Source organism: Cervus elaphus, chromosome 4 (assembly GCF_910594005.1).
Source record: "Cervus elaphus chromosome 4, mCerEla1.1, whole genome shotgun sequence".
NCBI classification, from domain to species: domain Eukaryota; kingdom Metazoa; phylum Chordata; class Mammalia; order Artiodactyla; family Cervidae; genus Cervus; species Cervus elaphus.
Window position 1 is genome coordinate 30,495,193 of NC_057818.1, and position 26,579 is coordinate 30,521,771.

At 38.7% G+C, this 26,579-nt stretch overlaps 1 protein-coding gene across 1 annotated transcript in view; it reads right to left on the bottom strand.

Moving 5' to 3' along the window:
* CDH8 (cadherin 8) overlaps window positions 1–26,579 on the bottom strand; it is a 390,981-nt gene that overhangs the window by 175,597 nt on the left and 188,805 nt on the right. The window contains exon 4 of the mRNA XM_043898638.1: window positions 25,671–25,790. Coding sequence (XP_043754573.1) covers window positions 25,671–25,790 — 120 coding nt within the window. The remainder of the gene's footprint in view (window positions 1–25,670; window positions 25,791–26,579) is intronic.

The window sequence follows — 26,579 nt, forward strand, 5'->3', positions numbered from 1 at the left end:
ACCCTTCTCCGTTTCCCTTTGGGGTTGCCGGCTTTCTTCCTGGCAGAGCGACTTCTCTCCTTTCCTTTACATTATCTCTCAAAATAGAATTCTCCTCCTCCTCCTCCCCTCTTCTCAGACAAAGGTGCTGTGTGATTCCCGCTTCATCAGATCAGTGTCTGCACAAGAAGCACCGTTAGCTTCCCCCGGCTCTATACCTGTCCCTCCTCTTCGCTTTTTTTTTACCATGGGCTTTAGTTTATTTTCTTCTTTTTTATTTTCAAGCATTTTCTTCGCATGAAAACTATCTGTACAGTCAATGACTTTTAGCTCCCATCCGTGGACCCATTCAGATGCTCAGAATGCCCTGGGATCTGTTTTGTACAGAATAAAGGGGAAGAAGCAGGATGCCTAAGTAACTGACAAGGACTCAGTCTGCGGTTTCACAAATGTTTGTCAAGGAGTAGTCTGTATGGAACACTCTTTCAGGAACTGAAGGATGCAGTGGACAAGACAGACTAGGAGGCTAACTTTGTAAGATGAGTGTGTGTGAGTCACTGGGTGTCCGATTCTTGGCAACCCCATGAGCTGTAGCCCGCCAGGCTCTTTTGTCCATCGGATTCTCCAGGCAAGAATACTGGAGTAGGTTGCCATTTCCTTCTCCAGGGGATCTTCCAGACCCAAAGATCGAACCTGCATCTCCTGCACTGACAGGCAGATTCTTTTCTTTTTGCCATACATTGACATGAATCAGCCATGGATTTACATGTATTCCCCATCCTGATCCCCGCTCCCACCTCCCTCCCACTGAGCCACCTGGGAATCCTTACATGCTAAGTGTAAAAGCAAGGGTTGGATGGCAACATGCAGAACAACACAAAACCAGGTAACCAGGCTCACAACTCAGTGGGTTTCTGGGCTCCAGTTACTTCCTTTTGAAAGCTGGGAGAGTGATGCTAAACTAGCAGGGACAAAAATGAGACAGACACATGTCACCTGAAGGAGCTATTCATTCCTTATCAGTGGTTCTCATAGACATAGGACACATTTAACTATAATTAGTCCCGGACATTTGTGAATACTGACATCCAGGTGTGATTATACCCCACAATAGAGAAGCGAGCACAAGGGGTGGATCTCCCTGTCCCTCCAGGACAGAGATAATTAGACGTGTATAAACAAGAAGCTGCCTGACCTTCCTGGGAGGCAAGCCGGAGGCAAAACCAGACAGAAGGCAAGTGAGGTAGATGTTCTAGTTAATAGAGAGCTACCACACGGAGGGTTAGGAAGAGCAGGTTTTTATGGATCTATTGTTCCTTTAGTGACAGTTGTCAAAATACATCAGAGCTCTGTTTCTTCAAATATATTAAGCGGCTTATGATTTTTATTCTCCATCTTAAAAACTGTAACAAATAAGTATCTCTCCCTTTTTCTTCTCTGAATTTCTAAAAGGTTATATACCCCCCCTCTCTCTCTTCCTGATTCCTACCAATCTCTTCTCATGTCCCATTCACTACTCCTTTCCCTACTGTATATATTCTTCTTTTTAATGTCTTTGTTCTAACAGATCTAAGCAAAGCTACATATTATGAGAATGTATATTTGGTGTGTGTATGGATATGGCATGAATGAGTGAGTACTGAAGCTCGATCATCTCTAAAAGTCTTCCTCTTCCAATGCAATTCAACCGTCACTCACTAATCACCTCCTCCTTGCTAAGCATTAGGCACGCTGGAGGGGTCTGTGAACACGTCTCTGCCATAGAGCTACCCATGGTAGGCGAAAGACTGGCTCCTTCAAACTCTCAGTTGCTCATGGTTATTATAGGACTTGAGGTTTATGTGTTTATCCATCATTAACCTTCTCACAAAACAAAGAATGTAAGATGCTGATTCTGAGAAACCTGCGTTCTCTCCTTGCACATGTCATTGTATGCAGCGCAATAAGAAATGAAACCATCTCTAGGAGTAAACTCTACCCATGAACATGAGTGCCATATACATAAGAGAAATCACATGATACAGAGGAAACGTTTTTGTATGAAGACAAAGGAATACATTTTTCTGACCTTTATGTTTTGGGTGACTTTGAACATGTCACCTATCCTCTTTCATCATGATTTCTCTGTATTAAATGAAGACCACAAGCACTTTTTTTTCTAAGATGAACAAGGGACTAAATCAAAGAAATGTGGGTGAAGTGGCCTGGAAGACATACTTTTCCTACTCTTTCAAAGTACTACAACATAGTAAGTGACTTACTCAGCGTCACACTACTAGTAAATGATGACAGAATCCAGAATTTTCTAACTCAGATTCCAGTATTTCTCCCCATTAGCACTGATGTGCCCAGTCTTAGTGTGTTTTTTTCATCCATCCATGTTAAAAACACACATTACCTGAAAACCTATAGAACAAATCAAATATACTGTATTCTAGACAGAGGCCACATTGCATTGATGACCACCAAGTCTGTAATTTTTTCCTTTATCTTTTTCTAGCAATTATTTCCAAGTAATGGCCCCAAAGTACTTCAAAGATACAGAGATGGTTTTATTCTTTTCTGAACTTATCAGGCAATCCTTCAATAGTTATTTGCCTGATCCATTTCAAAGTGTAAGCTCTTTTTTGTTGTTTTATATGTTAAGAGGCAAGTAAAATTTCATAAGCCTCTCTATCTTCATAAATGCAAACAATCTATTAATATGAGCAAACTCTAGGGGTCTATTTTGGATGTGAGTGAATGTCCAAAGGAGGCCCATGTGAGGTAATTGGGAGGAAGATAACTAAAATCAACATTTCTTTCTTCCTTAGAGGCTTCCACTAAGCCTCTTCTATGTTTATTCTAACTCTTTCAAAACACTACAAACAATTCTAATTTCTTAGCCCATCCTCAGCAGGGCAAGAGAAAAAAAGCCATGTCACCAGTGTCCACCCTGTCCAATTCTTCATCTTTCCAGAAGTTTGGCTAATGTCATTCAGGTCAATGGCCATGGAGAGATCACCTCAAATGAAACAGGCACTGCACCAAGGGTTAGAGGTACAAAGTCAGCTGTCTGGTCTGGAGTAGTTCACAGTCCAAACGATGAGGCTAGCATGATCAATTGCCTGCTATTAATAAAATACAAATCTACCCTCCCCCATTTGTGAGCTTTGCTATCTTTTTTTTTTTTTTTCTAATTTGGCTGCACTAGGTCTAAGTTGTGGCATTCAGACTCTTTGTTGTGACATGTGGGATCTAGTTCCCTGATCAGGGACTGAACCCAGCCCCCTGAGTTGGGAATGCACGCTCTTAACCACTGGACCACCCAGAGAAGTTCCACTTTGCTATCATTTTATGTACCACTTGGTCATAACACTTATCACACCAAATGTGTTTTCCGTACGTGCTTTTGGTTTTATTGTAGCATCTAACTAGCCCGACCCTCTCTGTCAAATTTACTTTCTAAGGCATTAAGCATCCTCTTTTTTTATAAAAATGTTCCTGTTCTAACATTTCTCACTCTAAAACTGTATATACCAGCCTCCTGTTCAGTCCCCTCAGCACCTTGACAAACACCCTAAGACCAGGTAGGGAGTGATCTTCATGACTCCTTCTTGTAAGAGGACAGTCACACATTTGGCACCCCAGCATCCACGGTATCCCAGGTGCACACTGTCATGTGAGCATGGGCCAGTGGCTTTATCTCTTTGATGCTGTCTTCATTTGTAAAAACAGCATTGTGGTATCTCTACTCAAATGTCAAATTATTAGTGAGGCTTCCCTGACCAGTCTTCACAGGGTAATGTGTGTATCAGTTGTGTCCAACTCTTTGTGACCCCATGGACTGCACCCTGTCAGACTCCTCTGACCATGGGATTTCCCCAGGTGAGAATCCTGGAGTTACCATTCCCTTTTCCAGGAAATCTTCCCTACCATGGGATCGAACCTAGGTCTCTTATGTTGGCAGGCAGAGGATTTACCATCTTAGCTACCAGGGAAGCTAACATGATAACCACTCTAAACTGGTTCTTTTCTTCTTTACTCAGCCATCAAAGTTGCTGCCTGTGGCTCAGATGGTAAAGAATCCACCTGCAATGCAGGGGACCTGGGTTCAATCCCTGGGTTGGGAAGATCCCCTGGAAAAGGAAATGGCTTACCTGTTCCAGTATTCTGGCCTGGAGAATGTCATGGACAGAGGAGCCTGGCAGGCTATAGTCCATGGGGTTGCAAAGAGTAGAACAGGACTGAGCAACTTTCACTTTCACACATATTCTATGGGGACCAGACAAGACAATAAACAAGTGGGATTTCCTAATTTCCTGATGTTAATCCAGCCCCTAGAACAATACCTGACACACAGTGGTCTCCCAGTGCATTTTTCATATTTTCCAATGACTCAATGCATGAATGAATCTTTCCTTCCATGTAAGCCTCTGAGGAATCCCACATAAAAGTAACCACAGTAAAAGTAAAAGACTATCGCACACCTCCTCTGAAGAAGCGTGGAGGTCTAATTCAAACTGACTTTCCCCACTTCTGACCACGGAATGCTCAAGAGCCAGAGCAGCATGGCTCTACCTAACAGGGAGCTGCGTGGCACAAGTAATTTATGCCAGTGAAACATTCTGAATACCTTAGGATTAAATGACTGTTGTGCTTATTCTCAGTGTTACATAAATATTGCACACGTAAAAATTCAGCACCTTGACATTTATTGAATGAGGTGCACAGAAAAATGAGACAAATTGACTCAGAGACAGGTGTTGGCAGTCAGCACGGGGGAAGACAGCCTTCTGTCAATGTGCCAACCGCAAATAGTGGAGCAGAAATGCAGAAACCGGAACCTGCAATGGGGGTGGGATGGGGGGGCTGACTCTGAAAACTCCACACCTGCCTCGATTGCTCAGGAATCTGAACATATGGGTGGACGAAGGTCTTGGTATATATTAAATGTGAACAAACCTCAGTTTTCCACTCAAATTCCTTTTCAAGCCAATGACTTGTTAACAATTTTCACTCAAGGGAGCAGTATTTGGGTTAATGTTCTACAGTGGGGATTGTAACTTCGGCAGGTAAGGGAACTCAAGTAGTGAAGTAGAAATTAGGTGCTGGACGCTCTAAATATGTTATCTCAATCTTAACCTTACAAGAGCTCTAACAGGTAGCTATGATCATCCACAATTAAGATGTAAAGAATAGAATCTTAGGGACAGGAAGTGTTAATGATGGTCATCAACTCGGGAATGTTGATGACAGGGGCTGAACTGAACCCTTATTTCTTATTCCAAAGTTCCCATTCAAAACTTTCCATTCCATATTGTCTCCTCTGAAATTCCAACTCACAACGACATCAGTTGGAATTTTTCTCTGAGAAACGCAACGGTCATTCAGAGGCTTAGCTTTGTTATAACCGTTTATATGCAACACAGAACTTTGTTTCACCTCCTTTCAGCATATTTTTCAGGTGCTTTAGGTGACAGTCTTCAAAAACTGTTTTCCAGAGTGTAGGAGGTATATTACTTTAGAGTTCATATGAAATGTAAATAAGACAAATGCTGTTTTTCCCCCATATCTATTTTCAAATGTGATAGAAAGTGATGTCATTTCAGAATAGGTACCATTATGACAATTCTAATATTTCACAACTGCAATTTGGGAGACCTGGTGAATAGAAAATGGAACACGGTGGGAGGTTGGGTGACTTCCTTCCAGCTATTGTGAAATCAGGAGGCTGGGGTGACTTCTTTCCAACTAGTGTGAAACCATGGCAGATAGGGATACACAGAGTAAGAAAAAGTACCACACTTGGAAACATTCTCTCAGTACCCAATTATTAACAATTCTTGTTCAGTTACCACAAAAGCGAAAGATTTTTCAAATAAGATTTTGTGAAGCTAGTAGACCATGATTGTTAAAAACGCTACTCAACTAAAACTCAACTGACCTGACTCAAGTCATAGAGAAAGCAAAGTTAATCCTATGAGAGCAAGAACATTATGATGTTACTTCTTTCCATGAGCTGGTTTTGTAGGAGGACTGAGGACCAGTGAGATTTAATGCCAGTTCTTTGAAATTACTAAATGTTTTAGCTTTATTATCCAAGATCTAGTACATAGCAAGCATTTTCTGTTCTTACCATTTGTGTCTGGGGTTGCTAATCTATACTCTGCTGAGAATAAGAGGGAAGGAATCGAGTCTGCATTTTGTTTCATCATGTAAATATAGACATTATTATTTTCATTTTATAGCTCATGGATGAATTTGTTATTAAACAGCACAATGAGGTGATCTCAATTCTTTTCTTTAAAGAGATCCACAGGTGTCAGAGTGCAAAGGTAGCTTTCAAGATAGATAATACCACAGCAACATGATTAAAGTTAATGGGATGGAAAGCAAAGTTCCAACAGTACTCTGTCACACACAATAAAATTTTACCACACATGGAAACTACTTTTAAAGAAACTCTCCAGATATAAAAAAAAAAATATCTATCTAATTATGGCTATGCTTGCATTTACCAACCAGTGCAATCCTGTTAACCTTATGAACACTAAAATGACTAATTTACTGTTCCATATTTCTGCTCCTCATGGTCATATAGAATAGCCTGGCTCATTGTAAAATAATCACATTTAAGATTCTGAATGGGAAATTACACATAATCACAAATCGTAATGTGACTTTAGTATGATTCTTAAATCTTTTTTTTTTTTTTTTTGCTTTACTATATTTATAGGACCCACATGCTTCTTAGTCCCTGCCTCAGTTCAGTTCAGTCTCTCAGTCGCGTCTGACTCTTTGTGGCCCCATGGACTCCGGCACACCAGGCCTCCCTATCCATCACCAACTCCTAGAGTTTACTCAAACTCATGTCCATTGAGTCGCTGATGCCATTCAACCATCTCATCCTCTGTAGTCCCCTTCTCCTCCTGCCCACAATCTCTCCTAACATCAAGGTCTTTTCCAATGAGTCAGTTCTTTGCATCTGGTGGCCAAAGTATTAGAGTTTCAGCTTCAGCATCAGTCCTTCCAATTAATATTTAGGACTGATTTCCTTTAGGATGGACTGATTTGATCTCCATGCAACCCAAGGAACTCTCAAGAGTCTTCTCCAATACCACAGTTCAAAAGCATCAATTCTTCGGTGCTCAGCTTTCTTTATAGTCCAGCTCTTACATCCATACATGACTACTGGTAAAACCATAGCTTGATGAGACAGACCTTTGTAGGCAAAGTAATGTCTCTGCTTTTTAATATGCTATCTAGGTTGGTCATAACTTTTCTTCCAAGGAGTAAGTGTATTTTAATTTCATGGCTGCAGTCACCATCTGCAGTGATTTTGGAGCCCCCAAAAATAAAGTCTGCTACTGTTTTCACTGTTCCCCATCTATTTGCCATGAAGTGATGGGACCGGATGCCATGATATTAGTTTTCTGAATGTTGAGTTTCAAGCCAACTTTTTCACTCTCCTCTTGCACTTTCATCAAGAGGCTTTTTAGTTCTTCTTCACTTTCTGCCATAAGGATGGTGTCATCTGCATATCTGAGGTTATGGATATTTCTCCCGGCAATCTTGATTTCAGCTTGGGCTTCATCCAGCCCAGTGTTTCTCATGACGTACTCCGCATATAAGTTAAATAAGCAGGGTGACAATATACAGCCTTGATGTACTCCTTTCCCAATTTGGAACCAGCCTGTTGTTCCATGTCTAGTTCTAACTGTTGCTTCTTGACCTGCATACAGATTTCTCAAGAGGCAGGTCAGGTGGTCTGGTGTTCCCATCTCTTGAAAAATTTTCCACAGTTTGTCATGATCCACACATTCAAAGGCTTTGGCTTTGGCATCAATAAAGCAGAAATAGATTTTTTTCTGGAACTCCCTTGCTTTTTGATGATCCAACGGATGTTGGCAATTTGATCTCTGGTTTCTCTGCCTTTTCTAAATTCAGCTTGAACATCTGGAAGTTCACAGTTCATGTACTGTTGAAGCCTGGCTTGGAGGATTTTGAGCATTACTTTACTTTACAATTCTTTGGCATTGCCTTTCTTTGGATTTGGAATGAAAACTGACCTTTTCCAGTCCTGTGGCCACTGCTGAGTTTTCCAAGTTTTCTGGCATATTGAATGTAGCACTTTCACAGCATCATCTTTTAGGATTTGAAATAGCTCAACTGAAATTCCATCACCTCCACTAGCTCTGTCCATACTGATGCTTCCTAAGGTCCACTTGACTTTGCATTCCAGGATGTCTGGCTCTAGGTGAGTGATCACACCATTGTGATTATCTGGGTCATGAAGATCTTTTTTGTATAGTTTCTGCCTAGGAGAACATAAAACTTATATCTTTTTCACTTCCTCTACACACAGTGCCCAGCACATAAGAGTTTGAAAACTATATTTGATCTATAAATATCGATTAAACCTGTATGGGTAGAAATAAGCATTTCTTTCCATATTACAACCATGACCTCTTCTAACTTAAGAGAATAAATATAAGCCTATAAACCACTACTTACACTCCAAATTTTTTATGAATCAGAAGTTCACCCCAAGTGGAAAGTCCTCCAGCTTTTGAAAAATGAAGAACTGATTCTCTTGAGACTGATTATTCTTTGCAAGTAGCTCTCCTTTAGACTCCCTTATCCTATACTCCTGAATCATCCATATTTATCTGAGCCAATTATTCTCATTATTCAAGAATGTATTCATTTTTTCCACTTTATTATCTTAAAATTCAATCTAATCCTTCAAATAACAACCACCACCATCATAATAATAATACCAAGTTTACTATCTCATTCCCTTGCATCTTTTCTTCATGGCACTTTGAATAATAAATAAGAAGATATGTAATTGATGTATTTTAACATAATTATTAATGTTACAGTATCTCTAGTTGTTCTGTAAGCTCCAGGATGTCAGGGCCATGTTTATTCCATTCATCATTTTGTCCCTGAGAGTGGAGGTGATCAATCTATTTACTGAATTGAAAAAGAAAAACAAAACATTAATGTAAAAGAGCACATTAAAATGTTTAGAGTCTTTTCTTTTTTTTCTGTTTTTGTTTTTGGACTCATTGACTTTTTAGTGTTGTTGATTTTTCTCCCCCCAGTCCTCTCTATTAGGACATAGAAAGCCTAATGCAGCAGAGCTTGAAATCAGACAGATGTGGTTGGGAAACCAGCTCTGACTTTTACTACTTGGGCAGCCTCCAGAAATTCACTCACCTGGTGCTTGTACTTCCTTTAGGTAAAGTGAGGATCTCAGAACTCACTTCACATGGTCACTAAGAAATTTATAAGGAATGTCATACAGTAGCTGATCAATAAATAGGACCTTCCTTCCCCTTGATTTTATAAGCAGAATAGAATGTACACTGTTATGTGCCACTGCCGTAAGACCTCACTGCTTCTTCAAAGGGAGATATAAATGGACACAATGGTGTTATGGGTTATTCTTATGTAGCATCTATGGGAACATCCTTGTGTCTCTGATCTGTCTGTCATAAGCAACGTCACATCAAATGGTCCCACATGAGTGAATGATCAGATGCTAATACATATTGAATACAGGAATTCAAAGATATACTATGAACTTCTAGAAGCATCCATTTTCAAATTCAGAATTCCCTGAAATCTGAAATTGACAGCCTTAATTCTCTCTGAGGAAGTCCATTTTCTAACCACACTCATCTGTGATGTAATTGTCCATGTTTACTGGTTTGTTTATAACATGTTTCTTGAACAATTATCACAACGTGAGCACAGTGCAAGGCATGCAGGTACACAGTAAGAACTAGATAGGATTCCCTGTAGTTATGCTTGGAAGCCTTTCTGGGGGATAGTCTTTCTTAGAAAGAAAATCTGTTGTCTTTCATGCTAAGTCCAGAGAACGTTATCTCACTGGACTATTCTGGAAATTTGACTTATACAAAAACTGATGAAATACTTATATATTTCTTCTAATCCAGCCTCTCAGTAGATTCCTATCCATGCACTAGACCTATCTCAGTTGCCTTAAGGAGAATGGTGTCCAGTATGAATTAACCCTCTTTTCTGAGCTTTGCAAGATCACATGTATATAAAATCACAGTTAACATTTTATGATGTTTAATACTCTGTTTTCCAAACTAGAAAACTTGAGTATTAGATAATCCTTCTCTGGGGAGCTATAGCTAAAGTCATATTTGCTACAATATTTTAAAACAATTACTGAGCATCAGTGATATGTTCAGTATAGTCTTAATTGCTGGAGATGCAGAGTTAGACTGAAAGGCTGGAGTACAGTGGGGCTGGAGCTATACAAACAAAACCTGCTATCCTTAAACAAAAACACCAAAGGGATATATATGGATGTGTGTATGTGTGTGTGTGCATTTTTTGAATATATAAGGTTAATATTTGATAGTCTTACATACATTTTGCTTTTCCATAAAATCAGTGAAAGCACATCTTTGTCCTTCTTCCCTAAGTCATTTTGAACTAGTCCAAATGAAACTCAGAGCTATAGTTCAAAGGAGGGAAATATCATAGAAATAGAAACTACAATTTAATTCTGCAGGGACATGATTCATAGTAAGCTGGGGAAAATTCCTGATTCTAGCTGGTATACTAAGGTTGGATATGTGTTATAGGGGTGTAAATTTGCTTTTTCTTCCACCTAAACCCATCCCAAAGCACCCCAGTGTGACAGCAGCTGTTACATGTTGTGTGGTTCGGTCTTTCTGTTCACCGTGAACCTCCAAAGACTTTACTTTCTCCAGAAACACAACACTTTGACTCTAGCTATGGTTAGCACTGGACAGCTCCCTATGGGCTTAAAACTGTTCCAAGGTGTAAGTAATATGACAGTCACACTTTTTTCAGCTTACTCCAGTATATAATTGTTCTTGGGTGGGTTGTGGGGGGTGGGTCTGGGTAGGGAGGTTATTTTTTAGTAATCATAAAACAATTAATGTGACCACCATACTTACTTAACCTACTTTACCTCTCACAAGCGACTCTAAGCAGAGAAATAAATGATTAAGTCAGTGTGCACAGGGAGCCAGCTGATATACTCACCGGGATATGAAAATTTAATCATCACCAAGGCTATGGAGGGGACAGTGTTTGTTGAGAATACTATTTCTAAATACCGATCAGATTAGGATATTAATCCATTAGATACTTAAAGTGAAATTCTGTCATCATCATACCATCCCTAATTTGGAACTAAACAGCACAGCACAGTTTAAATATAGAGACAGGTGGCATTGCTTCCCTGGTGGCTCAGTGGTAAAGAATACACCTGCCAATGCAGGAGACACAGGTTTGATCCCTGGGTCAGAAAGATCCCCTGGAGAAGGAAATGGCAACCCACTCCAGTATTCTTCCCTGGAAAATCCCATGGACAGAGAAGACTGGAGGACTATAGTTATGGGGTCACAAAAGTCAGGCATTACTTAGTGTCTAAGATTCTCATTCTCACTAATTCATTCACTTGTTCATTTTTTTAACAAATATTTATTTTGTGCTATATGTACCAAACACTTATTCATAATCCTGATCTTTAATAAGATATCTTAAAATAGCTACTTCATATGGGGTAGGCATTCATCAAGAGTGCAAGACAGTGATATCTAGTTTGTTGCTGCCTATGCTTTTATTCAGCATCTCTTGGTGGTTCTCCTACCTGAAATGTAAGGAATATGAGAAAGGAACTGTCTTTCTCTATAAACTCTTTTGGCCTAAAATGAGCATAGAGTCACAAACTGATATTTCCCCCCATCTTGAGTTGATCTGCACATGTATCTGTGTGTGTGTGTGTGTGTGTGTGTGTGTGTGTGTGTGTGTGTAGGTGGGGGTCTTGAAAGGGATGTCTGTCTGCTTGTATTCTTTCCTTAAACATCGTGGATATCTATGTTCCTCAGTGTGTAAAGAAAATATAAATTGGATAAAGAGTGCATTAGGAGGCTATCCCCACAGTAAGAAAAGCATCTTTTGGCTCCTTCACACATCTTTTTATCTGTTGGTTTCACACCTGAGTTCTCTGGGGAGAATCCCTGTTCTCCTTCCAGAGGGCTTAGAAGAGATTCCACATGTAATAGAAGAAGATGCACCTGCTCCTAACCCCCATGGGCCACTCACTTCCTGGGAGGACCTAATCTGGGTTGTTCTGCAGTTTTCACAGTGAGTCAGCTGTGTGATGGATGCAGATACCCTAGGTTTTGATTAGCACTTAGGGAGTAGTTCTTAATCAGTTACAATGAAACTTGTCTCAGACAACTGGTTAGGCCAGCTTCCCCTTTCTCCATGTCACTCCTGCCTTGCAGTCAGACTTTCAACTCCAAATCCTGAGATTTCAATGGAAACCAGTGTCTTGTACTTAATGATGCTTTAGTACTTTTCTCTCTACTATTCTTGAAAAAGCTTTGAGTTGTTCCAAGTGGAACTGTCCTGTCAAAAACATCACATTTTGTTTGATTCAACACAAATAAAAATATAAAAATAATATTCAAGATAGTTTAAATTTGTGAATGTCAAAGGCAAAGCATGGAGTATATGCTTTACCCCCAATTTCATGAATGACTAGAAACAGTATTATAATGAGTATTTTTAAAAACTGGATACTTAGTCCCAAGAGGTGATGGCACTCAACCAAAAACAAAGTCATGCAAAAAATTAATAGGAGTTTGGATCCATAAATTAGAGCCTAATTTTATTTTATATAGAAACATCTCTTAAAGTAAAAATCTTCTGACCATTGAGGAAGCGAAAACTATTGAATTTTTCAATATCACCTCCATATATATTTTTTCCCCTGGACCACATATCCTCTTGATTTCTTCATGCTAAAAGGCCTCATTTAACAGTCTCCCCTACCCCGGGACAATTACCTGTTAATGGAAACAGGTTTTCAAGACACACAGCCTTTAGTATCACTACCTATTTTTTTAATTTTTATTTTATATTCTAGCTGATTAGCAATGTTGTATTCGTTTCAGGCATATAACAAAGTGATCAGTTATACACATACATGTATCTATCCTTTTTCAAATTCTTTTCCCGTTTAGGTTATTTCAGTGTATTGAGCAGAGTTCTCTGTGCTTATACAGTAGGTCCTTGTTAGTTACCTTTTTCTAATCAGGGTGTAATTGGATTATAATATTGTGTTTGTCTCTCCTGTACAATGAAGTGAATCAGCTGTATGTATAATATATCCCCTCCCTTTTGGCCCCCTCTCCCACCACCCCATCCCACCCCTCTGGGTCAGCACAGAGCACCTAGCTGAGTTCCCTGTGCCAAACAACAGCTTCCCACTAGCTGTCTCTTTTATACATGTGAAAGTTACTGAAAGGGAAAGTCGCTCAGTCATGTTCCACTATTTGCAACCCCATGGACTGTACAGTCCATGGAATTCCCCAGGCCAGAATATTGGAGTGGGTAGCCTTTCCCTTCTTCAGAGGATCTTCCCAACCAAGGAGTTGAACCCAGGTCTCCCACATTGCAGGCGAATGTTTACCAGCTGAGCCACAAGGGAAGCCCAAGAATACTGGAGTGGGTAGCCTATCCCTTCTCCAGGGGATCTTCCCAACCTAGGAATCAAACTGGGGTCTCCTGCATTGCAGGCAGATTCATTACCAACTGAGTTATTAGGGAAGCCCATTTTATACATGGTAGTATATATATGTCAATCAAAATCTCCCAGTTCATCCTACCTCCTCATCCCCCCACCTATGTCCACATGTCTGTTCCCTACATCTGTGTTTCTATTCCTGTCCTGCAAATAGGCTCATCTGTACCATTTTTTCTACATTCCACATATATACATTAATGTACGATATTTGTTTTTCACTTTCTAACTTACTTCAGTCTGTATCAGTCTCTAGGCACAATGCTACCTGTTGAAAGGCTTCTTTAATCTCTTTCAACACTAGATGCCTTCGCTGGACTCCTCAGCATCTCCATCTCAAGAATTCTGGAAAGTGAGAGGATGGAAAAATATATTCCATCCAAATGGGAAGCAAAAGAAAGCTGGAGTAGCAATCCTCATATCAAACAAAATAGACCTTACAATAAAGAAGATTACAGGAGATAAGGAAGGACACTACATAATGATCAAGGGATCAATCCAAGGGGAAGACATAACAATTATAAATATCTATGCACCCAATGTAGGAGCACCTCAATACATAAGACAAACACTAACAGACATAAAAGGAGAAATTGACAGTAACTCAATAATAGTAGGAGGCTTTAACATCCCACTCACACCAATGGACAGATCATCAAAACAGAAAATTAATAAGGAAACACAAGTCTGAAATGATATATTAGATGAGATGGATCTCATTGATATCTTCAGTACATTCCATCCAAATGCAGAAGAATAAACCTTCTTCTCAAGTGCACGTGGAACATTCTCCAGGATAGAACACATCTTGAGTCACAAATCAAACCTCAGTAAATTTAAGAAAACTGAAATTGTATCAAGCATCTTCTCTGACCACAACGCTATGAGACTAGATATCAATTACAGGAAAAAAAAACTGTAAGAAACACAAACACATGGAGATTAAACAACACGTTTCTAAATAACCAACAGGTTACTAAAGAAATCAAAAGGGAAATAAAAAATTTCTAGAAACAAAGGACAATGAAAACACAACAACTCAAAACCTATAGGAGGCAGCAAAAGAAGTTCTAAGAGGGAAGTTTATAGCAATACAATCCCACCTCAAGAAACAAAAATAACATCAAATAGAAAACCTAACTTTACACCTAAAGCAACTGGAAAAAGAAGAAGAAAAAAACCCCAAAATTAGTAGAAGGAAAGAAATCATAAAGACCCGAGCAAAAATAAATGAAAGAGAAATGAAAGAAACAATAGCAAAGATTAGTAAAACTAAAAGCTGGTTCTTTGAGAAGATAAACAAAACTGACAAACCCTTAGCTAGACTCATCAAGAAAAAAAAGAGAGAAGAATCAAATGAAAACAATTAGAAATGAAAAAGGAGAGGTTACAACAGACAATGCAGAAATACAAAGGATTATAAGAGACTATTATGAACAACTATATGGCAACAAAATAGATAATCTGGAAGAAATGGACAGATTCTTAGAAAAGTTCAATCTTTCAAGAATGAGCCAGGAAGAAATAGAAATTATGAACAACCCAATTACAAGCACTGAAATTGAAGTTGTGATCAAAAATCTCTCAAAAAACAAAAGCCCAAGACCAGATGGCTTCACAGGAGAATTCTATCAAACATTTAGAGAAGAGCTAATGCCTATCCTTCTAAAACTCTTTCCAAAAATTGCAGAGGAAGGAACACTTCCAAACTCATTCTGCAAGGCCACCATCACCCTGATACCAAAACCAGACAAAGAAAAAGAAAAAAAAAAAAAAAACAGACACACAAAAAGAAAACTACAGGCCAATATCCCAGATGAACATAGATGCAAAAATCCTCAACAAAATTTTAGCAAACAGAATTCAACAACACATCAAAAAGCTCATACACCATGATCAAGTTGCGTTTATTCCAGGGATACAAGGATTCTTCAATATATGCAAATCAATCAATGTGATACACCATATTAACAAATTGAAAGATAAAAACCATATGATCATCTCAAGAGATGCAGAAAAAGCCTTTGACAAAATTTAGCACCTACTTATGATTAAAACTCTTCAAAAAATTGTCATAGAAGGAACCAACCTCAACATAGTAAAGGCCATATATGATAAGCCTACAGCAAACATTATTCTCAATGTGAAAAACTGAAAGCATTTCCCCTTAGATCAGGAACAAGACAAGGGTGTCCACTTTCGCCACTATTATTCAACATAGTTCTGGAAGTCCTAGCTACAGCAATCAAAGAAGAAAAAGAAATAACAGGACTCCATATCAGAAAAGAAGAAGTAAAGCTCTCACTGTTTGCAGATGACATGATACTGTACCTAGAAAACCCTAAAGATGTATCAGAAAATTACTAGAGCTAATCAGTGAATTTAGCAGTTACTGAATACAAAATCAATACACAGAAATCACTTCCATTTCTAAATACTAACAATTAAAAATCAGAAACAGCAGTCAAGGAATCAATCCCATTCACCATTGCAACAAAAATAATTAAATATCTAGTAATAAACTTACCTAAAGAGACAAAAGAACTGTACAGAGAAAATTATAAGACACTAATGAAAGAAATAAAAGACATAAATAAAATGACATAAACAGATAGAGAGAGAGTGTATGTTCCTGGGTAGGAAGAATCAATATTGTGAAAATGATTATACTACCAAATGCAATCTACAGATTCAATGCAATCCCTATCAAATTACCAACGGCATTTTTCACAGAACTAGAACAAAAAATTTCACAATTCATATGGAAACACAAAAGACCCCGAATAGCCAAAGCAGTCTTGAGAAAGAAGAATGGAGCTGGAGAAATCAAGCTTCCTGACTTCAGGTTATATTACAAAGCTACAGTCATCAAGACAGTATGGTACTGGCACAAAAACAGAAATATAGACCAATGGAACAGGATAGAAAGCCCAGAAATAAACCCATGCACCTATGGGTACCTTATTTTTGACAAAGGAGGCAAGAATATAGAGTGGGGCAAAGACAGCCTCCTCAATAAATGGTGCTGGGAAAACTGGACAGCTCCATGTAAAACAATGAAATTAGAACACTTCCTAACACCATACACAAAGGTAAACTCAAAATGGATTAAAGACCTAAATGTAAGACCAGAAACTATAAAACTCTTAGAGGAAAACATAGGCAGAACACTCGATGACTTAAATCAAAGCAAGATCTTCTATGACCCACCTCCTAGAGTAATGGAAACAAAAACAAAAGTAAACAAGTGGGACCTGACTAAACTTAAAAAAAAACTTTTGTACAACAAAGGAAACTATAAGCAAGGTGAAAAGACAACCCTCAGAATGGGAAAAAATAATAGCAAATGAAACAACTGACAAAGGATTAATTTTCAAAATATACAAGCAGTTCATACAACTCAATACCAGAAAAACAAACAACCCAGTCAAAACGTGGCAAAAAGACCTAAACAGACATTTCTCCAATGAAGACATACAGATGGCTAACAAACACATGAAAAGATGCTCAACATCGCTCATTGTTAGAGAAACGCAAATCAAAACTACAACGAGATATCGCCTCACACCTGTCAGAATGGCCCTCATCAAAAAGTCTACAAACAATAAATGCTGGAGAGGGTGTGGAGAAAAGGGAATGCTCTAGGACTGTTGGTGGGAATTTAAGTTGATACAGCCACTATGGGAGACGGTATGGAGATTCCTTAAAAAACTAGGAATAAAATCACCATATGACCCAGCAATCCCACTCCTAGGCATATACCCTGAGGAAACCAAAATTGAGAGAGACACATGTATCCCATTGGTCACTGCAGCACTGTTTACAATAGGTAGAACATGGAAGCAACCTAGATGTCCATCAACAGATGAATGGATAAAGAAGTTGTGGTATATACACACAATGGAATATTAGTCAGCCATAAAAAGGAACACATTTGAGTTAGTTCTAAAGAGTTGGATGAACCTAGAACTATACAGAGTGAAGTGAGTCAGAAAGAGAAAGATAAACATATTCTAACACATATATACGGAATCTAGAAAAATGGTAAGGAAAAATTTACTTACAGGGCAACAATAGAGAAACAGACATAGAGAACAGACTTATGGACATGGGGAGAGGGGAGGAGAGGGTGAGACGTATGGAAAGGGTAACATGTATTAACTTACATTACCATATGTAAAATAGATAGCCAAGGGGAATTTGCTGTATGGCTCAGGAAACTCAAATAGGAGCTCTGTATCAGCCTAGAGGGGTGGGTTGGGGAGGGAGATGGGAGGGAGGTTCAAAAGAGAGGGGATATATGTATACCTATGGCTGATTCATGCTGAGGTTTGACAGAAAACAGCAAAACTCTGTAAAGCAATTAATAAAAAATAAATAAATTACAAAAAAAAAAAAAAAGAATTCTGGCAAGGATCCTATGTTATCACACTGTTCTGATTGCCCACATATTTTGGCTTCCCAGATGGCTCAGCAGTAGAGAATACACCTGCCAAGCAGGCTACGTGGGTTCAATCCCTGGGTCAGGAAAATCCCTGAAAAAGAAAATGGCAACCCACTCCAGTATTCTTGCCTGAAAAATCCCATGCCAGAGGGGCCTGGGTAGGTGGCAGTCCACGGAGTCACAAGGAGACAGACACGACTTAGCGACTAAACAACAGCAACAACATATGTCTCTTTCAGGATTTATCATACACAGCACTGCACGCTCAAAGGCTAGCACATGACTTTAATATTGGAGTGTAGATGTTGATTAGGTGTCATTTAATGTGAATTACAAAGAGATTCTCATTCATCAATGTATATCCTAGCATTGTTGGACAGCTTGAGTTTACCTGAATATTCTCAAAAGTCTGCACAGGAAAATTCTTTAGGCAGTCCTCAAGGCAGTGGAAATGACAATTTATGTAATCCTGATATTTTTTAAAAAGAGGTTTTGTATGTTTGCAGTTTATCACTTTGGCTCAGAAGCTATAACAATGACTCAATTCCATTAAGGCATTCCATGAAGATTCTATGTATTATCCTTGATTTTTATAAAAGAGAACCATTCATTATATGGATTATTTTTTCCAAGGAGTACTTTTTGCCTTAGCTCATTTTTACATGTTCCACTGAGACAAATGCTATTTGTATCCAATGAAGAAAGATGGTCTGAGTCTCAAAAAAAGGTCAATGAATTAACTTGGTTTATTTTGCAGCTGGTCATTTTTCTTAGTCTTGATTGCCTGGAGCAACATGCACACTGTCCTGCAACTTTACCCTGATTTCTTCCGATAATTAAGCATTTACTATTCACTTGCCTTGCATTTTATTTAGATGTTCCATCTTCAGTCACTTAGGATGGTCTGCAACTGTTTTCTCAATGCTGTCCTCAAATTAGTAGCTTTTTAAATAAATGCCACATTTCTCCCTGTCTGTGCCCAAAATGTTACAAGCAAACATATGGTATTGGGGGTGGCAGGGAGGGGTAAAAAAAAAGAGAGAGAGAAAACATTTATAGAATACAAATAAGCTATTTTCAGCCTTTTGAAGCTATTCACAAAAATGACACTTCATTTTACAATTACTACTGCCTCACATCTTATCTGACATCAAACTCTTTCTTGTGTCCATGCATAAAGGAGACCTGGGCCCGATTCCAAGTTCTATAGGTCCATTTCTATATCAACAGCAGCCCCCAGCTCGAGACACAATGCATGGAAGTCAGGTGGGGTTACAGGAGAATGTGAAAAACTGGCTCTTGCAGTTTTATTAATACAATAAATGTATTAATATCAGTTCTGATCCTGTTTTCTCATCAGGAACACGGAGATGACATTTAGTACCTACCTCAAAATATTTTGTGAAATAAATTAAACTTGATAATGCATGCAAATCCAATTAGCACACTGCCCAGAACACAATACATGCTCAATAAATGAGGTGGTGGTTGTTTATAGTCTTGTTTTTATTCTTGCTGTTGTTTATAATTTGACAGTGAGTTTGATGTAAGGATAGGGAAGACATTTTACCTTACTTTATCTGAAATACAGTTCTGTCAACTGCAAATTGGAGACAGAAATTCTTCCTTCTTCACTATGGTTTAGACACACAAGAATATTTTCCCTTTTATTATGATTATTATTTGTATTACTATCACAGTGACCACCAGAATAGGAAGATATATTAATAACTGTCCTTTCTTCTGCAATGGCTGCAATGGTTCCCTGAACCTTTCCATCTCAAAATCTAATCTAGAACTAAATCTGACCAAGAGTTTATGTCTCAAATTTCATTTTTGCAAGTACCAGAATAGCACTGCATTGGCTAGACACTTAAGATAGAGCATGAGACTTGGAAATGATGTGAATTTAAGTCTTCAGTGAGTCTCACTAAAAACAACAAAAATCACATGTGAGGTTACAGTGGTGTTCTTCCCACCACGAAAATAGACAGAAGGAAGACAGGCTGGAAACCAAACTGGATTCCCCTCCTGGTGTTTCCACATCTTTTCTGTAAGTTGTGGCAAGCTTTTCCCTTTCTCTTTATGAATTCATTCCTTCCTTCTCTTCTTTCTCCCCACCCTACCCTCTTCATGCCTTTCTGTCTCAACTACGTACTGAATAATTTCAGGTGCCAAACTCTCTGCTAGGCCTAGGGATGCAAAATGAACAAATTAGACAAGCCCCATTCTTTCATGAGCTGTACATTCTACCATGAAAACTGACTTAGGAACATAAGCAAGTCAATTACAAGATGATTACTGATTAGGAGACGCTGATACCTAAAACAAGAGGAGAAGCTCTTCCTGAGATAGAGCAATTAATGTGCTCTGGTGACAGGAAATAATTCCATAAAGTTGGAATGTAACAAGCAAGCAGGAAAACAGAACTTCTGTGTTCCAAAGTCCGGAGTTCCATCCTTAGCATTCTCGTGAGAGTAAAACAAGACACATACATACATTCTTGTCTCCTATCCTCGGGTTTTGTCAGTGGAACCACTGACTCAAACTGCCTACCCTGGCCAGGTACCACAGTGACCACCTGTGGCAATTCAGAACTAACAAGCTACTGCCAACTGGAAGAATTCAGAAAAGGTCAAAAGGAAAGAGGAGACTCCAGTCCTCATATCTTACCACCTCCCAGAATCCTTTTCACTGGAATCCATCTTGGCTGAGTGATATGTGTAGCACCAACAAGGACCCTGCTCCAGAGTGATTGGCCAGAGACAACCTGGAAACTAAGCCAATTACCATAAATCCCAAGACTGCGAGCCACATGGCAGAGCGGTTCTCCTGAGCCCCTCACCTTCCTGCTTTCTTCCCAGGCGCCCCTTGCCAATAAAGTCTCTTGCCTTGTCAGCACAGGTGTCTCCTCAGAAAATTCATTTCTGAGTGTCAGACAAGAGCCCACCCTCAGGCCCTGGAAGGGGGTTCCCCTTCCTCCAAGTTTCCTTTTCCTTATTGAAAATATCCTAACATCAAGGACTTGCTGACAGTGGGCAGTGGGCAGTCTTCTTTATACAGATCATTTCCCCAAATGATTCTCCAGATTCCAGTTTTTGCTGGAAGTTGTCGCTAAGTTGTGTCCAACTCTTTGTGACCGCATGGACTACATACAGCATGCCAGGCTTCCCTGTCCTTCACCATCTCCTGGAGTTTGCTCAACCTCATGTCCATTGAGTTGATGATGCCATCCAATCATCTCATCCTCTGCTGCCCCCTTCTCCTTCTGCCCTCAGTCTTTCCCAGCATCAGGGTCTTTTCCAGTGAATCAGCTCTTCCCATCAGGTGGTACAAGTACTGGGGCTCCAGCTTCAGCATCAGTCCTTCCAATGAATATTCAGGACTGATTTCCTTCAGTATTGACTGGTTTGATCTCCTTGCTGTCCAAGGGACTCCCAAGAGTCTTCTCCAGCACCACAGTCTGAAAGTATCAATTTGGCACTCAGCCTTCTTTATGGTCCAACTCTCACATCCATACATGATTACTGGAGGCATATGTAGGACTTAAATTTTAAGTTTCAAGCGGGTATCTCACTCTTCCCAGGTATATCTCAGCCAACAGCTGCACAAGGCAGGTGATAATAAAGCCTGGTCATTTGTGTGCACTATGAGACTCCTTTTAAGAGAAATCTTTGTTCCAGGGACCTCTATGGGTTTGGCCAAGATGCTGGTGAATCTACATTGCTTTAGCGTATATCCTCTCCTAACTTGCATGGGTTTAAGGTCAGAATTACAGTGTGATGGACTTCCCTGCCTAATTCTGTTTCATGTCTAACCTGGATTGCATGTTTTTGACTCTTCTCAAATTCATATGGTGAACTGCAATCCCTTCTGTGATGGTATTTGGAGGTGACAGGTTTGAGAGGTAAATCATGAGGGTGAATCCTTCAAAAATAGTATTAGCATTCATTTAAAAAGAAGCCAGAGACCTAGCTTCTTCTCTTTCTAAGGGAACAGGAGAGACAACCTCTGCAACCCAGAAGAGGGCAGCCACCAGAACCTGACCATGCCCACCCTGATCTCAAACTTCCAGCCTCCAGGCCTCTGAGAAATAAATGTCTGATTCTTCTAAGTTGCCCAGTTTATCGTATTTTGTTACAGCAGTGGAACTAACACAGTACTTCTATCTTTCACAGTCTTTAAGCTCCAAGAAGTCACTTGTTCATCTAACTCCAAGTCAGAGTCTATTTCTCAGATGAGGCAAATGATGCAAATCTTCTCATCAACAGAAAGGGTATTTTCTTTCCTTTTGTTTATAAAATAAAAAAATTCAAATGTTCTATGGTCTTTGTACATTTTTGTACATTTTCTATTATATTAAAAAATATTCTTAATGTGCATCTGCCTTTATACCTTCCTCCACTATGTGCACATGCATTCACACCACTCTCAATTTTTCTTTTAGAAAGGTGAACAAAGGTCTCAGAGATAGACAAATTCAGATCCTTTAGGAACAACTAACCCTCTACTTTCTGAACAAACTCAAGTATAATTAAGCAAACATTTACACAATAATGCTTACTTTTCACTTAACATGATGCTTCAATATGTGATTTGCTATTTGATAAGCTATATCAGTTTGCTAATTGATAAGCTATTAAACATCTGTTGCTGACTCTATTATTAAATTTAGCCTCCACTTCCTTCTGCACTCTGCCTGCTTGAGTTAAAAACCTTAACTGCAGTATTTATTAAGCAACTTCTATGCACATGCTTCAAGTATCATTTCTCTCCAGTGCATTTCCACAATAGTACCAGAATAAACTTTCTAAAATATGAATAACTTTGTATCTGTCAAATTGGACATGATAAGGCTAAAATGAATATGTGTTGAGATAAACACTCATTATGCTGAGTGAAAATGTACATATTAAATGTTGCTGACAACATTCAATTAAGCAAATAGCAATATGTGTCAAATGAGATTTAAAGTTGCCCAAATCCTCTGACTTAGTACTAGGCTTTTATTCTCTGTACTTCATGGTAAGTTATTCCTAAGATATAAATTATTTAAATGGCATCATCATGCTTCCTTGTATTTATGTTGAAAAAAAAAATCTGTCTGCCAAAATGGATTGTGAGATATTGTAGGCTGAGATTAACCTTTGTGAATTTGTCTCCTTATATCTAACTTGATTCCTGGCACATAGTGAATGCTGATTTGGACATCTGTTGGATAAATATCTATTGCTGGTCCGAAGGTACAAACTTACAGTTATAAAATAAATAAGTCCTGGGGATATAATGTTCTGCATGGTGGCGCTAGTGGTTAAGAACCTGCCTGCTGATGCAGGAGACTTAAGAGACTCAGGTTCAATCCCTGGGTTGGGAAGATCCCCTGGAGAAGGGCATAGCAACCCACTCCAGTATTCTTGTCTGGAGAATCCCATGAAGAGAGGAGCCTGGTGGGAGACAGTAATAGGGTCGCACAGAGTCAGACACAACTGAAGTGACTCAGCACAGCATGGCATGTGGTATCTATAATTACTAACACCGTGTTGTGTATTTAGAAGTTGCCAAGATCCTAAAATCTCTCATCAAAAGAAAAAAAAAATACAACTGTGTGGTGATGGGTGTTAACCAGACTTACTATAACAATCACTTCACAATATGTTCTGTGATGCACTCAGTCGCGTCCGACTCTTTGACACCCCATGGACTGTAGCCCGCCAGGCTTCCCTGTCCATGGGGATTCTCCAGGCAATAATACTGGAGTGGGTTGCCATGTCCTCCTCCAGGGGATCTTCCCAACCCAGGGATCAAACCCAGGTCTCCCATATTGCAGGTGGCTTCTTCACCATCTCAGCCACCAGGGAAGCCTTCTTGGGTTTCAGTATTCTTATACTGGAGTGAGTAGCCTATCCTTTCTCCAGGGGAACTTCCCAACCCAGGAATCAAACCAGGGTCTCCTGCATTGCAGGTGGATTCTATACCAGCTGAGCTACCAGGGAATCCCTATTAAATCTTTATGCTATACATCTGAAACTAACATAACACTATGTGTCAATTGTTTCTCAATATATTCTCAATATACTTTCTCAATAATTGTTTCTCAATATATTACACTGTAAATGGTGAACCAAAAGATTCAAGTAAACAAACAAACAGTCAAGGAGTGAAGAGGAAATGATTCAGTTTTACTTCTGTTTTGCGGACGCCGCTATACCCTAATTCTTGCCATTGAAAAGAGAAGTTTGAAGACATCTGACAGTGGCTTTGAAATTAAGGCCCTGGGTGTGAGCCCCAACCCTGGTCCCATCTCTCACTGTGACTCTGGCCGAGGAGTAGGACATCTCCAGATGTTTCTCCTTTCCCTTAAAATTCAGAGCTGACCACCTTCTCTACTCTTCCCCAGGGTCATCAAAGAGGACAAAGGAGATGATGTCTATAGCAGACCTTCTCCTTCGCTGAGGAAAACCGTATGTAATTATGCCCCTAATGAATGTATTTTACTAGAGTTATTTCCTGTTTCTGAATCTAAATTCAATTTTAAGCCATGACCTATTTATGTATAGATGTACTTTTTCTCACTTTTAAATACATGAGGATTTTTCTTTGAATTTAAAAAAAAACTGAGGAGAGGCTCTAAATTTTTAATTTAATTAATAATTGACTTAATGGTAAGACATGAAAATTCAATCTCAATACTGCTGAAAACTCATGAATCAAAGTAACAAATGTATATGTGCCCACATACTGAATTTTTCTATTTGGAAGTCTGCAGACAAAATCACCAGATACAGGAAAAAAACTATACCCAAAAGATGGTGCTATTTTAAGTAATTTTAAAATATGCTATAAAAATCACAATTATAAAAAGTCTGACACAGTGTCTTTACTCTCTTGCTACACTGTTAAAATTAAACAATAAAAGATATATCTTTATTTACAAAAACTGTTACTTTATGAAGTTATCTGACAAATCATTAAAAATAGATTTTCTAGTTTGCCTATTTTATTTCTTTAAATAACTTATTTCCTGTTTGCTAAAATCTATACCATTGAACTCAGGATACTGGCTGTGTTTAATATTGGCAAAAATGATAATATTTTCATGAGAGTTCTAGTACACAGATATCAGAATCCTGTTTTAACAAATGAGGAATCTAGTAACAAATATAATAATATCCATGCATGAAATGATTACCACATGCCATGTACTGTGTGCTGAATATTTATTGGTCATCTGATCTTCATAAAGCTGTGAGGAAGGTTCCACTCCACTTCATAGATGTGTGAGTTGAAACTTAGAAATCTTTATAAATGTTACTTGCCAAGCATTTTGCAGCCAATAAGTAATTGTATTTATTCTTCAATCTGATATCTAAGTCCGCCTGAGGTATAAGCACACTTCTTTCCCAGGGATGAACAACGGTGCCAGGCCATCTGTTAAACAGGTGATATTCTACAAAGGATCCGCAATTCATTTTAATATGTATCAAAATGATTGTCAGGCTTGCCATGTACCTGGCGCTGCACAGGAATAACACATTCAAATGTTACTGAGAGGCAGTGACTTTCCTTAGCCAGAGCATTTCATAATCCACATCCCAAGAAAAGTGTTTCCCTGAAGCAATGACATAGTAAATAGAATTCAAAATTTAGGCCACAAACCTGTTTCAGGCTCAATGGAAAAATAAGGTTGCCCTTCCAAGATGCTATAAACCAACTTTGCACTGTTTCCATAAACTGGGTCATCAGCGTCAGTAGCTGTTACATTAGTGACAGACGTACCTAAAAAAAAAAAAGGAAAAGAAAAAGAGAAAATAAGAATTAACACATTATTCTTTGCCAAGAGCTGAATTTTGTCAAGGATATTATACAGAAATCCATGTGTGGTAATGAGGAAGAAAAGAACTCTTTTTTAAAATATGGAGATAAACTATCATAACTTCAACGATACACATGCCTTTTAAAAGACAGAGTACTGCTAAGTTGAAGTACTATATAAAGACAGCTCTTTTAGAATCTGTATTATTTAAGATTTCTTTGTAGTTTTCATTTGAAAGATACCTATCAGATTCCTGGGCTTAGAGAATATGAAAAGGATGCATATCAAAGAAATATGAAACACAAGGTTAATAATATGATGGATATAAAATGTAACATTTAAGTTCTCCAAAAAGCACAACTGAATATACTTGGAAAAAACTGGCTGCTGAAAAAGCTGCACAGAATATGAAAGGAATATTTTATCCCATCTTATTTATGTCCTCAAAATATAAAATTATATTGGACTACTAATTAATCATAATATTTAGATAACTGGGCCTATGGATAACAGAATCAAAACTTTTATTTTTTTCCCCTAGATTAATTTTCCATTTTATTCACTCATTCATTTAGCCATTGAATACATTCAGCTTGCCTGATACGAAGTCAAAATTTATACTCGAGAAGCTCACAGTTTGGTGGTAGGAGCAAAGAGGAGAGGAGAGACAAATTCAGCTGAATGCGCTGACTCCGAGTTTGGATCCCTCACTTAATCCAGCACAAACCAGATATGGTCAGGGACAGCCTTCT